Here is a 13532-nt window from a genome sequence, read left to right on the forward strand (position 1 = left end):
GCTCTTTGTCTCTCCAGTCTGGATTTCCAGCGCTGCTCAGGTAACCGAGGGAAACAGGCCGCAGTTCAAAGTGCCTGTTTACTGATGTTATCGGCGGGACTCAGGATTTGCTCCAGACAGGGAACTCAAGGAACCTGCAGTGGGCAGTGGCACCAGGAGTCTCCAGTGAAACGGCTCTTACAAAGGGATGGAGAAACTCAAAGGTTTCTCTTCAACCGACAGCATCGCTTTGCATATTTTATTACCTTTTTACACAATAATCCGAGTCCTTCGTTAAAATAAATTCTGTTTTGGGTCGTGCAGGCGATTCTCAGAGGAGCAAATGGCTTTTCCCTGAGCTGGGGTGGTATATATCATATCATATCATATCATATCATATCATATCATATCATATCATATCATATCATATATCATATCATATATCATATCCTATCCTAGTGCTGCATTTGCCGTGTGTCTGCCTCGTGGGTCGGGTGTTTTCTTTCCTGACAATGTGAGGACTCGAGGTTGGTTTTTCCAGCGCTCTCAGATCCTAGAGGGCACCACAGAACAGCTCTGCAAACCGGGCTCGCTGTGCAGCGTGGATTTTACAGGTGTTACACTTCCTGCCTCCTTTTTTCCTCTTTCCTTTCTCTTCACACTCATTTTGTATCAAAATTTAAAAGAATCTCAAAGTGCTGAATGAGCAGTTAGTGGGTGAATACAGAAGGAAAAAAAAAAACAAACCCTATTCATATAAGGTTAAAACATACAAAAGGAAAGGTATTATATTTACAAATCTGAGGCTGTTGCTTTGATATTGTACCTTGAGTTGCCCCAAAAGCGCAGCCAGGCCAGCGACTCCATCTGCAGCCACTTGCACGTTCCCCCAGGGGTACAATGTGCAGCTGATTCCCCAATTAAGCTTTCCCAGCAAAGAAGTTTTATAATTTAAACAGACTGAAAAGTTTGAGAAACGAATCCATATTCATGAAGGACTAATAACACTCTGTCTAGAACACAGCTTTGAGCTGAGAGCAGCTCTGACTGGCTCGTGTCTCACCCACCACACTGAGCGAAAACGGGAACGAGGAAGAAATGGCTGAAACCAGCAGATTGTGTTTTGCCAAGACAATAAATAATAACCATATTCTGACTCAAGCGCCAAATGTATAGCGCCTAATTAGAGGTCAGTAGAGCATATTTCTGCTCAGCTGTTCCATTTACAGCAATTAACGTGTGCGTGTCACTTCAGCTGGGGTTCAGAGCAGATTTTTGGTTGAGAGCAGAATGAGGGAAGGGCTGTTCCACCTCTGGCGGCAGCTCGGGAGCAGCACCTTGGGCAAAGAGGTGGGGCAGAGAGCTCTGAGCCCTGCCCTGCCCTGCCCATCCTTGTGAGGGCCGGGGAGACCCTCCCATCGCTGGGGGAGCTGAGGGGACCCTGCCCCATCCCTGTGAGGGCTGAAGGGACCCTTCCTCTGACCCGGTGCCCGCCCGGGCAGTGCGGGGACACCTCCAGCTCCCGGTGGCCGTGCCGGGGCTCCACTCCCTCCTCACCGCCCGCGCACCGTCCGAGCGGTGTCCCGGGGCAGCACCGGTGCCATCCCCATCCTTGTCTCTGTCCCCATCCCCATCCCATCCCATCCCATCCCATCCCATCCCATCCCATCCCATCCCATCCCTTTATCCCATCCCCATCCCATCTCATCCCATCCCCATCCCATCCCCATCCCCATCCCATCCCATCCCCATCCCATCCCTTTATCCCATCCCTTTATCCCATCCCCATCCCATCCCATCCCATCCCATCCCATCCCATCCCTTCCCTTTATCCCATCCCATCCCCATCCCCATCCCATCCCATCCCATCCCTTTATCCCATCCCCATCCCTTTATCCCATCCCATCCCATCCCATCCCATCCCCATCCCCATCCCCATCCCCATCCCCATCCCCATCCCTTTATCCCATCCCATTATCCCATGCCATGCCGGTCCCGCGGGCGCGGCAGCACCGCCCGGGCGGGGGCGGGGGCGGTTCGGGGGGCGGCGCTCCGGGGCCGAGCCGCGCCTCGTCCCGCCCGGTCAGTCGGTGCCCGCCGAGGGGCCGCTCTCCGCGGCGCTGCCGCCGCCGCCCCGGCCGCTCCCGCCGCCCCCGGCCCTGCCCGGCGCTGCCATGGGCTCCGGGGCCGGGACGCCGCTCCCCGCGGGCGGGCGCTGCCGGCGGCGCCCAGCGCCCAGCGCGGGCTGACACCACGGCGAGGAGAAGGAGAAGGAGAAGGAGGAGGAGGAGGCAGGTGGGGCGGCCCCGGCGCTCCCGCAGCCGGGCTGGGCCGGAGGGAGCCGGGCGGGCGGGACGGACGGGGCGGCGGCCGCGGGGGCGGCGGCGATCGCCGGGGGGCGCGGGCGGATCGAGCGCTCCCTGCCCCCGTTCGGCCCCGCGCCGCCGCCCCCGCTCGGTCCTGTCCCTGTCCCCGTCCCCGTCCCTGTCCCCGTCCCCTTCCCCGTTCCCGTCCCCGTCCCCATCCCTGTCCCTGTCCCCGTTCCCGTCCCCGTCCCTGTCCCCGTCCCCGTCCCTGTCCCCATCCCTGTCCCCGTTCCCGTCCCCGTCCCTGTCCCCATCCCCGTCCCTGTCCCCGTTCCCGTCCCCTTCCCCGTTCCCGTCCCCGTCCCTGTCCCCGTCCCCGTCCCCATCCCTGTCCCTGTCCCCGTTCCCGTCCCCGTCCCTGTCCCCGTCCCCGTCCCTGTCCCCGTCCCTGTCCCCATCCCCGTCCCTGTCCCCATCCCTGTCCCTGTCCCCATCCCTGTCCCTGTCCCCGTTCCCGTCCCCGTCCCCGTCCCCGTTCCCTGTCCCCGTCCCCGTTCCTGTCCCTGTCCCCTGTCCCCATCCCCATCCCTGTCCCTGTCCCCATCCCCATCCCCATCCCCATCCCCGTCCCCACCGGGGCCCGGCGCCGCCGTTTGGAAACCTCCGAGGAGCAGCAGGGCAGGGCTCACCTTCCAGCTGGGTTGGTCTCTTATTTCTCTAGATGCGTTGCTGTGGCTGTAGAGACTCCGTTGCTTCGCCTCAGACCGATGTGACTCTGGGGGAAGGATCATGACCGAGGTCCTTCTCTCTGCTGCTCTGAACGGAACTGAACCCAACCTGTTATCCGGCAGCGGCTGGTCTGCGGGAAACGTCACCGCCAAGTGCTCCCTGACCAAAACCGGCTTCCAGTTCTATTACCTGCCCACCGTCTACATTCTGGTCTTCATCACGGGCTTTTTGGGCAACAGCGTGGCCATCTGGATGTTTGTCTTCCACATGAGGCCTTGGAGCGGCATCTCGGTTTACATGTTCAACCTGGCTCTGGCCGATTTCTTGTACGTCCTGACTCTGCCCGCCCTCATCTTTTACTACTTCAACAAAACGGACTGGATCTTCGGGGACGTCATGTGCAAGCTGCAGAGGTTCATCTTCCACGTCAACCTGTACGGCAGCATCCTGTTCCTGACCTGCATCAGCGTGCACAGGTACACGGGCGTGGTGCACCCCCTCAAGTCCCTGGGCAGGCTGAAGAAGAAGAACGCCGTGTACATCAGCAGCCTGGTCTGGGTGCTCGTGGTGGGCGTCATCTCTCCGATTCTCTTCTACTCGGGGACGGGGATAAGGAAAAACAAAACCATAACGTGCTACGACACGACGGCCGATGATTACCTGAGAAGTTACTTCATTTACAGCATGTGCACCACGGTGCTGATGTTCTGCATCCCCTTCATAGTGATTCTCGGTTGCTATGGGCTCATCGTGAAAGCTTTGATTTACAAAGATTTGGACAATTCTCCTCTCAGGAGAAAATCGATTTACCTGGTCATTATCGTGTTGACGGTCTTTGCGGTGTCTTACCTTCCCTTCCACGTGATGAAGACCTTAAATCTAAGGGCCAGGGTGGATTTCCAAACCCCAGATATGTGTGCCTTCAACGATAAGGTTTATGCCACTTACCAAGTGACCAGGGGCCTGGCCAGCCTCAACAGCTGCGTCGACCCCATCCTTTACTTCCTGGCAGGTGACACCTTCCGAAGGCGCCTTTCCAGGGCCACCAGGAAATCATCCAGAAGGAGCGAACAGAACGTGCAGTCCAAAAGTGAGGAGATGACTCTCAATATTTTAACAGAGTATAAACAGAACGGAGATACCAGTTTGTGAACAAATGCAGAAGATTTGGGGAACGGTTTGGAAAAAAATCCTCCGCTTCGAGGCAGTAGGAGACTGTAGGGCTTTAGGAGTTGTGTGAGGAAAATCTACCAGTCTCAGAGTCTTTTTTAGATAAAGCTCATTTTTCTGGTCTTAGAAAAAGCTTGACAAAGTCGGGGGAAGATTTTTAATGGAAAATAATGTGTCAAAATTCAGCTTTCCTTCAGTAGTTTCATTTATTTCTGACTTGTGTCAGATGAAGTAAAATGAAGTAAATCCCCTAAAGGAGGAGAGCAATCCAAGTGCATCTGGTTTAATGACTTAGTCTCCCACATTTGAAAATGTTCTCAGTCAGCCTGTCTTTAAAAACAGGAAATAAAAATAAGAGCAGTGTCTTGTCTTCTGAGGCTCAGTCACAGACCAGGCGTTCTGCTCTCTGGCTGTCGTACGCAAGGATTTAAATCAGAGCCACGACGCAGTTTATCGTTTTCAGTTTTATTGTTTCTTTCATCTACTTCTAGTGCTGATAATGACTTGATAGTTTGGTGGCATTTATGGTTCAGTCCTCTTTCAGTGCCGGTGTTCTAGTCAAGGTAGGCTTTACTGGTGTGTGCATGGTCGTGCTTTGGGATTGTGATGGTTGTGATGGCAGAGCTGGCCCCGGGCACTGCTGGGGCTCCCCAGTGCTGGAGATGTCCCCGGGCACTGCTGGGGCTTCCCGGTGCTGGAGGTGTCCCTGGGCACTGCTGGGGCTCCCTGATACTGGGGGTGTCCCTGGGCACTGCCAGGGCTCCCCGGTGCTGGAGATGTCCCCAGGCACTGCCGGGGCTCCCCGGTGCTGGAGGTGTCCCCAGGCATTGCTGGGGCTCCCCAGTGCCCTGGGTGCTGGAGGTGTCCCCAGGCACTGCCGGGCGTGGGGAGCTGGGCTGTGCTGGGTCACGGCTCCAGGGCTGTCCCCGTGCCAGGGCAGCACATGGTGCCAACCACAGGGATGGGCCTGGTGTGGCCTGGCTGGCTGGGGAGTGCTGGTACTGTGCTGGCACTGTGCTGGCACCGTGCTGGAACTGCACTGGTACTGCACTGGTACTGTGCTGGTATTTCTCTGGCACCGTGCTGGCACTGTGCTGGTACTGTGCTGGTATCGTTCTGGCACTGTGCTGGCACCTTGGTGGCACCTCTCTGGCAGCTTGGTGACACTGTGCAGGCACCACGCTGGCACCACAGCCCGGTGCAGAACAGGAGGCTCCACTGGAGGAGGTGAGTGTGCTGGAACAGCTGAGCCTTGAGGCCAGCAGGGAACACGTGCTCCACATACCTGTGCTTGGTACCAGAGTACCAGGGTGGTTCTACTTCTGTGTGTTACCAGAGGGATTCTGCTCCTGTGTGGTACCAGGGTGATTCTACTCCTGCACAGTACCAGAGTGGTTCTGTCCTGCACGGTACCAGGGTGGTTCTGCTCCTGTGTGGAGGGTGGTTCTGCTCCTGTGTGATACCAGGGTGGTTCTGTCCTGCATGGTACCAGAGTGGTTCTGCTCCTGTGTGGAGGGTGGTTCTGCTCCTGTGTGGTACCAGAGTGGTTCTGCTCCTATTTGGTACCAGGGTGGTTCTGCCCCTGTGTGGTACCAGAGTGGTTCTGCTCCCACAGGTGTTACAGACAACACAAGAGTCGTGTCCCCAGAACAGTAGCTATCAAAATGGAGAATATAAATGGATTTTATATATATTATATAGTATATATATATATAAAACAGTAATTAGGGGGAATTAATTTTTTTTTTTTGTACTTTGATAAATAAGTTGCTGTATTAACAAGGTGTTGCAATATACTACGGGCTAAATCCGGCCCTTTACTATAGACCTTCTCCAAATGTGGAATAGTTCATCCAAAATTAGCCAAACTGCAACATTGTGTAACATGAGAGATAGTGATCAGGCACAGATGAAATTCTACATGGGCAGTCTCACTCGTTTCTCATATTTTTAATAAATGTATTTGAAAATATTTTGTGCTAAAAGCGGTATAAAAGCATGCTCTGAATTATGAATTTAGTGTACAAAATTAAGTTCGATGTAATCCTAAGGGTGATTTTTAACAGGTTTTTGTTCCTCTGGTCTGCATCATAAGAGTAAAATATTTATATTTTACTTACCAATTTCCAGTGATTGGTTACAAATGAGAGTAGCTCTAGTTATTTTTGAGAACATTGTTAAGCAGCTTCTGTTCACATGTATGCCTTCCTCTGCAGAGTCCCTATTTATTGAACTTATTTATTAGAATGCTAAATGTAAAGTTTGTAAAGTGTGGTTCTCTGTGGTCATATTCAGAATTGGGCATTAATGGAAAATTGAAGAGCATGTTTCAATCACTGTAATACTGTGTCTTCTAACAGAACATCTTTATAATAAACTCAATTCCACCCTGACTATTCACTGCTGATATGTAACCTGGTGATAAATTAAACTCCTGATTTATAGCCTAGAGGTAAATGAAACTCCAGCTTGGGAAGCCTCTTAAAGCAACGTGGAGAGCTCATTTAGCCCTATGAAAAATGTAGAGGTAGTGAAGAAATCTCAAGCAAGGGTCAATTGCTAATTAATCCTGACTGACAAAGCCTGTGGAACAGCACAGACTATTTATATACCACAGAAAGAGCCTGATTCACAATAAATGACTTCTCCTATTATGTGATTATTTGAGGCTTCATTCAGCTGAGGCACGTCTTGTTTGGAATGGCAGATGAATTACACGGAGAGGGAGCATAAAAATAGGATATTCTTTGAATCTGCTGCTCCGTGTCGAAAATCCTGTTCTTTTCCTGAACATTTTGTGGTCAATTCCTCGCTTTCAGTTGGGAAATGAAATGTTCCACTAATTCCCGTTTGACAAAGGTGCCGGGCAGAAGGCAGACCCCACACAGGGCTTTGTGCACTCCCTGCAGTCTGTCTGCTCTCGGTGTGCCTTTGGGGTCCTGCCCTTGCTGCTGTGCAGGGGAGAGCAGTGGGACTGCCCCGGGGACAGCCAGGGACAGGGACAGCCACAGCCAGGCTGGGGACCCACGGGTGGCCCTGAGCCCCCGGGGCTCGCTCGGGACCCACCTGGCTGGGGGAGAAGTGATCGGGCAGTGATGGCTCTGCTGGGACCCTGTGGGGCACACGGGTCACTGTCACTGCCCGGCATTGCCACTGCACAGCAGCCTGGGCAGAGGGAATGGTGACAGTGGCCAGGTGATCCAGCAGGTGATGGCTCTGCTGGGACCCTGCACAGCACACAGGTCACACCTGCAGGTCACTGTCACTGCCCAACATTGTCACTGCCCAGTAGAGTCACTGCCCAGCAGAGTCACTGCCCGGCATTGTCACTGCCCAGCAAGGTCACTGCCCAGCAGCCTGGGCAGAGGGAATGGTGACAGTGGACAAGTGATCTGGCAGGTGATGGCTCTGCTGGGACACTGTAGGGCACGCAGGTCTCTGTCACTACTCAGCAGTGTCACTGCCCAGCCATGTCACTGCCCAGCATTGTCACTGCCCAGCAGGGTCACTGCCCAGCAGCCTGGGCATGGGCAGAGGGAATGGTGACAGTGGCCAGATGATCTGGCAGGTGATGGCTCTGCTGGGACACTGCACACAGGTCTCTGTCACTGCCCAGCCATGTCACTGCCCAGCAGGGTCACTGCCCGGGCAGAAGCAGCACCCGCAGCTCCCCAGGTGCCCCGGGCGGATCATTAAACACGTTTTACAGGCAGCCAGTTCTGCACCTTGTGGCTGCTGTGCCCTGCAGAGGTGACTCCTCTCCCCACGCCCTGTGTCACTGCTGAGCTGTCACTGCCACGGCTGAATCCTGCTGGGGTTGGGCTGAGCCTCACAACCTCCTGGGGAGCTCCTGGTGGCTTTTTGAGCCTTGCTGTATCTGCCAAAGTGTGGTTGGAGCATTGCAAAACCCCCACAAATCCCTGTCTGCTCCCACACCTCCTCTGCACCTGGAACATGCCAGAGCCATGCAGTGAGTGTCCCAGCTGAGACAATGCTGGTCGCCAGGGGCTGGGCACATCTGCAGAGTGAGGGCTGGGCCAGGAGCTCCTGGGAGCTGCCAGAGTGTCACTGAACTGATCATTTCCATGGTGGACCTGGGGAAGGCAATCTGCCCACCAGCACCAGCGGCCCCAGGGCATCCCTGTGATTATCCACAACCTCAGAGGTGGGTGCAGCTGAAGAGGCCTTTCCCCGAGCCACTCACCTGGAGTTTCTGATCCATCCAATATGCCAAGAGAATGCGACTGCAGCTCCGGCCTTTGGGCTGGTGATTAATAATCAGTGACAAGGATGGGCTGTGATTACTAAGGATGAGATTCAGCTCATTATCTCACTACTGTGACCACCTGGAAGTTCCACCTTCCCTCATGCTGTGCAATCTTTGACTAGCAAATGAGAGTGAACCTGTTCTGATGTTCTGGTCATGTTTGTAACCTACTTTCCTCCTGGGTATGTTTGGGAATCCTCTGACTACAAATCACTCTCTAAAGGCACCACAAAGTTTGAAGTAAACAGTTATTTAGAGCTTAACATTTGCCAGATCCACACCAACATCAGTTCTCATTCATGGGCTGTATTTGCTTCCTGCAGCTCATGGGTTAATGTTTTTTCCCATTTATGCCCAGTAAGTCTGGGCATAAATGGGAAAAAATGTCATAAATGTATTTTAACACAACGTGAAGTCAGCATGAAAACTCACACGTGAACTGCTGTCAGTTTGGACATTTGCATAACACAGAACCATGGACTTTTTAGTTTTAATCCACTTCCTATAACACCAAATTAATGAACTCTTGAGCAAAAAAAAAAAAAATCCTCTTATTTGTCTGTAATTTTAATGAACAAAAATATATTTGGGTTTGAAGTTGCACCTATTTTTAGTGGCAGCAGAAGTGTGGCCCCAGCGTTGCTGGCTCTGCACCACGGCACCAGCAACTCGTGTTGGAGCCGCCCCAGTAACATTATGAAACAATCCTGCTGCCTTTTGTGTTGCTAATTCACGCTTCCAGGAGCTTCCAGGAGCTTCTTCCGGCACTGATATGTCTTTAAAAATAGGTAATAAAAGGCTTGCAAAATATATGCAACTTAAAACCTTCAGAGGAACCAGGCAGACCAAATGAAAATCAAAATAAGTGAATTAATGAGTGATGCTTGGCCTTCAGACACAAAGGAGGCATGTGGTGACAGAACAAGGGGGAATGGCTTTAGGCTGAGGGAAGGGAAATAGAGATCAGATTTTAGAAGTTGTTCCCTGGGAGGGTGTGAGGCCCTGGCACAGGGTGCCCAGAGCAGCTGGGGCTCCCCTGGATCCCTGGCAGTGCCCAAGGCCAGGCTGGACATTGGGGTTGGAGCACCTGGGACAGTGGGAGGTGTCCCTGCCATGGCAGGGGTGGCACTGGATGGGCTCTAAGGTCCGTCCCAACCCAAACCCTTCTGTGATACTGTGACATTTGGGGCCAGTGTGTCCCCAGGTGGCACAAGGAAGGGTCACACCTGTGGAGCTCCAGAGGCACCAGCCTGACCTGCTGCCCCACTGCCACCCACCCCCAGGCCTCTCCCATTCCCAGTGTTCAGGCAGAGATGGACCTGCTCCCAGCCCCTCTCCCTGTGCAGACCAAAGCTGAATCTGTCCTGCAGAATCTGCCTTCCCCCTTGGCAGTGGCTGCTGTGTTGGTTTCCTTGCAGGATGTGGAGGGACTGTTCCTTCCCAAACAGCTCTACATGTCAAATCTGATGAAAACCTGGAACTCCTCTGTGAGCAGTGCCTTCCCTGCCATGTGGGTATTTCAAGTTTTATTTTGGGCTGTATTTCCATGCCATTCTCTCATCTGGCTGCCTGCAGCTGCCCCAGCTTCACACCCTGTGCACCCCTGTTCCCTCCTCACCCTGTGGGTACATATTGGTACTTCACTGATTTCACCTGATTTATTTTAACATTTATTTACCTTTCTCTTCATTTTCTTCCTCTTCATTTATCTTTGCCCTTCATGCAAATGGTTCAGCTACCCATTAAAATTATTCCGTTAAAACTGTATTTTCTCACCTGTAAATCTTCAACAAATCTTGCTGCTCCATGCCTTTCCAAAATTTCCTTTCCACTCCAGAATCTGCTGAGGCCCGAAGAGCTCGTCTTCCCCCAGCACACAAACCTTTAAATGCTCCAAGTCAGGCAGGGCCAGGGCCCTGTTCATGTTTGCCATGAGCAGACTCTGTGTGAGCACCAGATTTAATATCTGAGCTGACTGTGCATTTATCTCTGGTTCCACAATATAATAATTTATGTTGGAAAAGGTCTCCAAGATCATCAAGTCCAACTCCTTTAACTTCCTTTCACCCTGGCCCAAAGCAGTTTGTGGCCCTGGCAGAGGTGAGGCAGCGCTTGGGCCCCGGGGTATTTGTTTCTAAACTTTAATTTACAGCAGTTGGAAAGCCAAGAGCAGCCTGTGGCCAGAGGCAGTGGGTGGAACAGGTAAATGATGAAATAAATGGGAGTTTTCAGAGTGTGCAGCTGGGATTTGTGCTGGGATGGAGCTGAGCTGGGGCAGGGTGGAGCAGGGACACTGCAGGAGATGCTCAGAACACACAGACACACCATTCCTCCTGAGCTGCCTGGCATTCCTGCCCCTCAGGGAGCACAGAGCACAGCCAGGGGCACAGAACACAGCCAGGAGCACAGAACACAGCCAGGGGCCCAGAACACAACCAGGGGCCCAGAACACAACCAGGGGCACAGAACACAGCCCGGAGCACAGAACACAGCCAGGAGCACACAGAGCCCTGGCACCACCAGGGACACCTCCCTGGGGCTCACCCCAAACCATCCTGGGCAGTGATGTGTGAGCACGGCCCATCCCCATCCCTGCGGGGCTGGAGGGGCTGGGGGTGAGGCTGCAGAGCCCCGGGGCTGCTCTGGGGGCTGTGTGTGTCTGTGGCAGCAGCAGGAACAGCCGGTGCTGCTCTGCCCATGGCAGCTGGCTGTGGGTGGCACCAGCAGAGCCTGCGTGGGGCACTGAGCACAGGGAAATGCTGGCTGTGATTTATCCCCCGGCAGAGCTCCCTGGGGGCTCACACCCCTCTCTGAGCCCCCCAGGGCCTGCCACAGCCCCAGCACCGTGCCCTGCAGCCCCAGTGCCAGCTGGATATCCCAAAGGAGAGCCAGGCAGGGATTCCCACCAGGAAACCCATTCCCAGGATCTCGAGTGACTTGCTGCCTGCCCGTGGGAGCATCCTGCATCCCTAAGTGATCATCAGGAAATCTGCTCATTTAAAGTGCTGGAATCACCATTTACCCTTCCTGGCATCCCCCCACAGCCAAGGAACAGCAGAGCAGTTTGTGTTAATAATTCATGGGAGACTTTTCCCTTCAGTTTACGGCTCCTCCAGGCAGCAGCACCAGGGTCTGCCCAGCACCCTCCTCCCTGAGCTGGGGCAACGACCTGGGATGGATGAAATCCATCATCTCCCAGGCTGAGAGCCTTCCCCAGCAGGCTGAGAGCCTCCCTCTGCTTCCACTCTTAACCAAAGGCAGGAGCTGAGTTCCAAGCTGAGGGTGGTACAGCCCTGGCAAGGTCTCCTGGAGGCCGTGGCTGCCCCTGGCAGGGCTGGAGGCCAGGCTGGCTCCTGGTGGGTGGCAGGGCTGTGCCCCGTGCTGTGCTGCCATTCAGGCACTGACAGAGATCTCCCTGTGGGAGCCAGGCTGCTTGGTCACAAATGCACTTCCTTCCACTGGGAATAATGGCCTTTTGTGGGGAGCTGTTTTTTCTCCAGCACAGGGCTGAGGAATGACCCGGCCATGGAGCCAGGGCTGGCCCAGGGCACTGGGGCCAGAGGCACCAGCCTTGGTGTCACCCAAACAGACCCAAGGTCTGGCAGAGGAGGGGAAGGGATGCTCCTGCACACAGCCAACCATCCCAAATGCTCATGCCAGAGGCTTGGGGCACTGGGACTCACAGATGAGGATTTGCTCTCTTGGTCTCTCTGGGACCCAGCTGGGAGAAGTTCTTGGGGATTATGATACAGTTTTTGTACCAAATATTGTGTTATGTCTAATTTCAGAATTAAAGAGTAATTTTAAGATTCCACAGAAGTTAAATTCTTAGCAGACTATTGAGTTTTAATATCCTCAGTAAAAGCACCAGAGTACTTCAGTCATACATTGAAGATAATAGAGCTTTGCATTGTAGAAGGCAAATTATTATTTATTTGTTTGGTATCACTGGCCCATCACTGTCCCCACCCCTACTGTGGGCTCTGTGCAGGGCCCCAGGACCCAGATGGGCGCAGCAGGATGGGATTCACCTCTCCCTGCTCCCCTTGGCTGCAGCTGGGCCAATCCAAGAGGACAAATGTCCTGGCAGGGGTTTGTGGCAGTTCCCAAGGCAGGGACAGCAGCCAGGCCAGAGGGAAGCAGGTCCTGGTGCTGCCCGAGCTCCCCTGGCACTGCAGCTCTCCTCCTCCTCCCCAGCAATGTGTCAGGACATGTTTGGCACAAATCAAAAGTTGTTGTAGAACATTCTTGTGTATTTTGTGAGCGGTGGCAGTGATGCTTCCTGTAAAACAGAGCTACGAGCGTGGCAAAGCTGTTTGATGTTACAGCCTTATTTAAACAGCATTTAGATAGTAAAAGCAGTCATTCCCCTCATCCCCACATACCAGCTACCCATTAAAATTCCTTCTCATGCTCTTGCACAAAGACTAATTTTGGCAGAAGGCTGACTTGCCCTAGATTTTTAAAAGACTACTTGTTTTAAAACAAAGTCCTTTGGGGAAGGGAGAGAGCTGGGAGAGGATTGCTTCCTCCCCCTGCCCTCCCCAGGCTCATCACCTCGACCACCCCCCATCCCATCACCCCTGGTCACCCCCATCCATCACCCCCCTCCTGTCACCTCCTGGCCCTGGGGGGTGCAGTATCCTCCTCCTCCTCTGCCATGGAGGGGCTCCTGGCCCCCCAGAGGGTGATGGAGGGGAGCTTTGAGCACAGAGCAAGAGGAGCCAAGGGAAGATTGAAAATCTGTCATTCACCTTGACAATGACACACTAAAAATAAAGTTAAACATTTTTAAAAGCGAATTATGCCAATATTCAGATATTACTTGAGAGACACGACTCAGAATAAAACTCTGGGTTTTCAAGCCAGCTCTCACTAACATCAGATTTTCACCAAGATATTCCTTTGTCTCTGAGTTGTTCCCTCTCCTTCAGACTCTGGGCAAAGTGTCACTCGATTGAGACAGCTGAGAACAGTGAAAAATCAGAATAACCCTGACCCCCAGGTATCCTGCAGAACACAGAGAGAGCAGGTCCAGAGAGACCCACAGAGGCAAATCAACAGCCAAACCCTCGCTGGGA

At 53.5% G+C, this 13532-nt stretch overlaps 1 protein-coding gene and 1 long non-coding RNA gene across 3 annotated transcripts; both read left to right on the forward strand.

Moving 5' to 3' along the window:
• Window positions 1-437: 437 nt before the first annotated feature.
• P2RY1 (purinergic receptor P2Y1) lies at window positions 438-5019 on the forward strand (the record flags this gene model as incomplete). 2 transcript variants are annotated; one of them, XM_083868432.1, is made up of 3 exons in its annotated part: window positions 2257-2274; window positions 3007-4922; window positions 4999-5019. In XM_083868432.1, the coding sequence occupies exon 2, from the start codon at window positions 3075-3077 to the stop codon at window positions 4164-4166; it is 1092 nt and encodes a 363-aa protein (XP_083724558.1). In that variant the 5' UTR covers window positions 2257-2274; window positions 3007-3074. The 2 variants fall into 2 exon arrangements, with proteins under 2 accessions (XP_083724557.1, XP_083724558.1); XM_083868431.1 differs by lacking the exons at window positions 2257-2274; window positions 4999-5019 and adding an exon at window positions 438-1329 and having other exon boundaries at window positions 2982-4166.
• A 573-nt stretch (window positions 5020-5592) lies between these two features.
• LOC310913217 lies at window positions 5593-6577 on the forward strand. Its single transcript, XR_014590777.1, has 2 exons — window positions 5593-5627; window positions 5727-6577. It is a non-coding gene; the product is annotated as an uncharacterized lncRNA (long non-coding RNA).
• Window positions 6578-13532: the final 6955 nt, after the last annotated feature.

This window comes from Zosterops lateralis (genome assembly GCF_965231275.1).
Source record: "Zosterops lateralis genome assembly, chromosome: 10".
NCBI lineage: Eukaryota > Metazoa > Chordata > Aves > Passeriformes > Zosteropidae > Zosterops > Zosterops lateralis.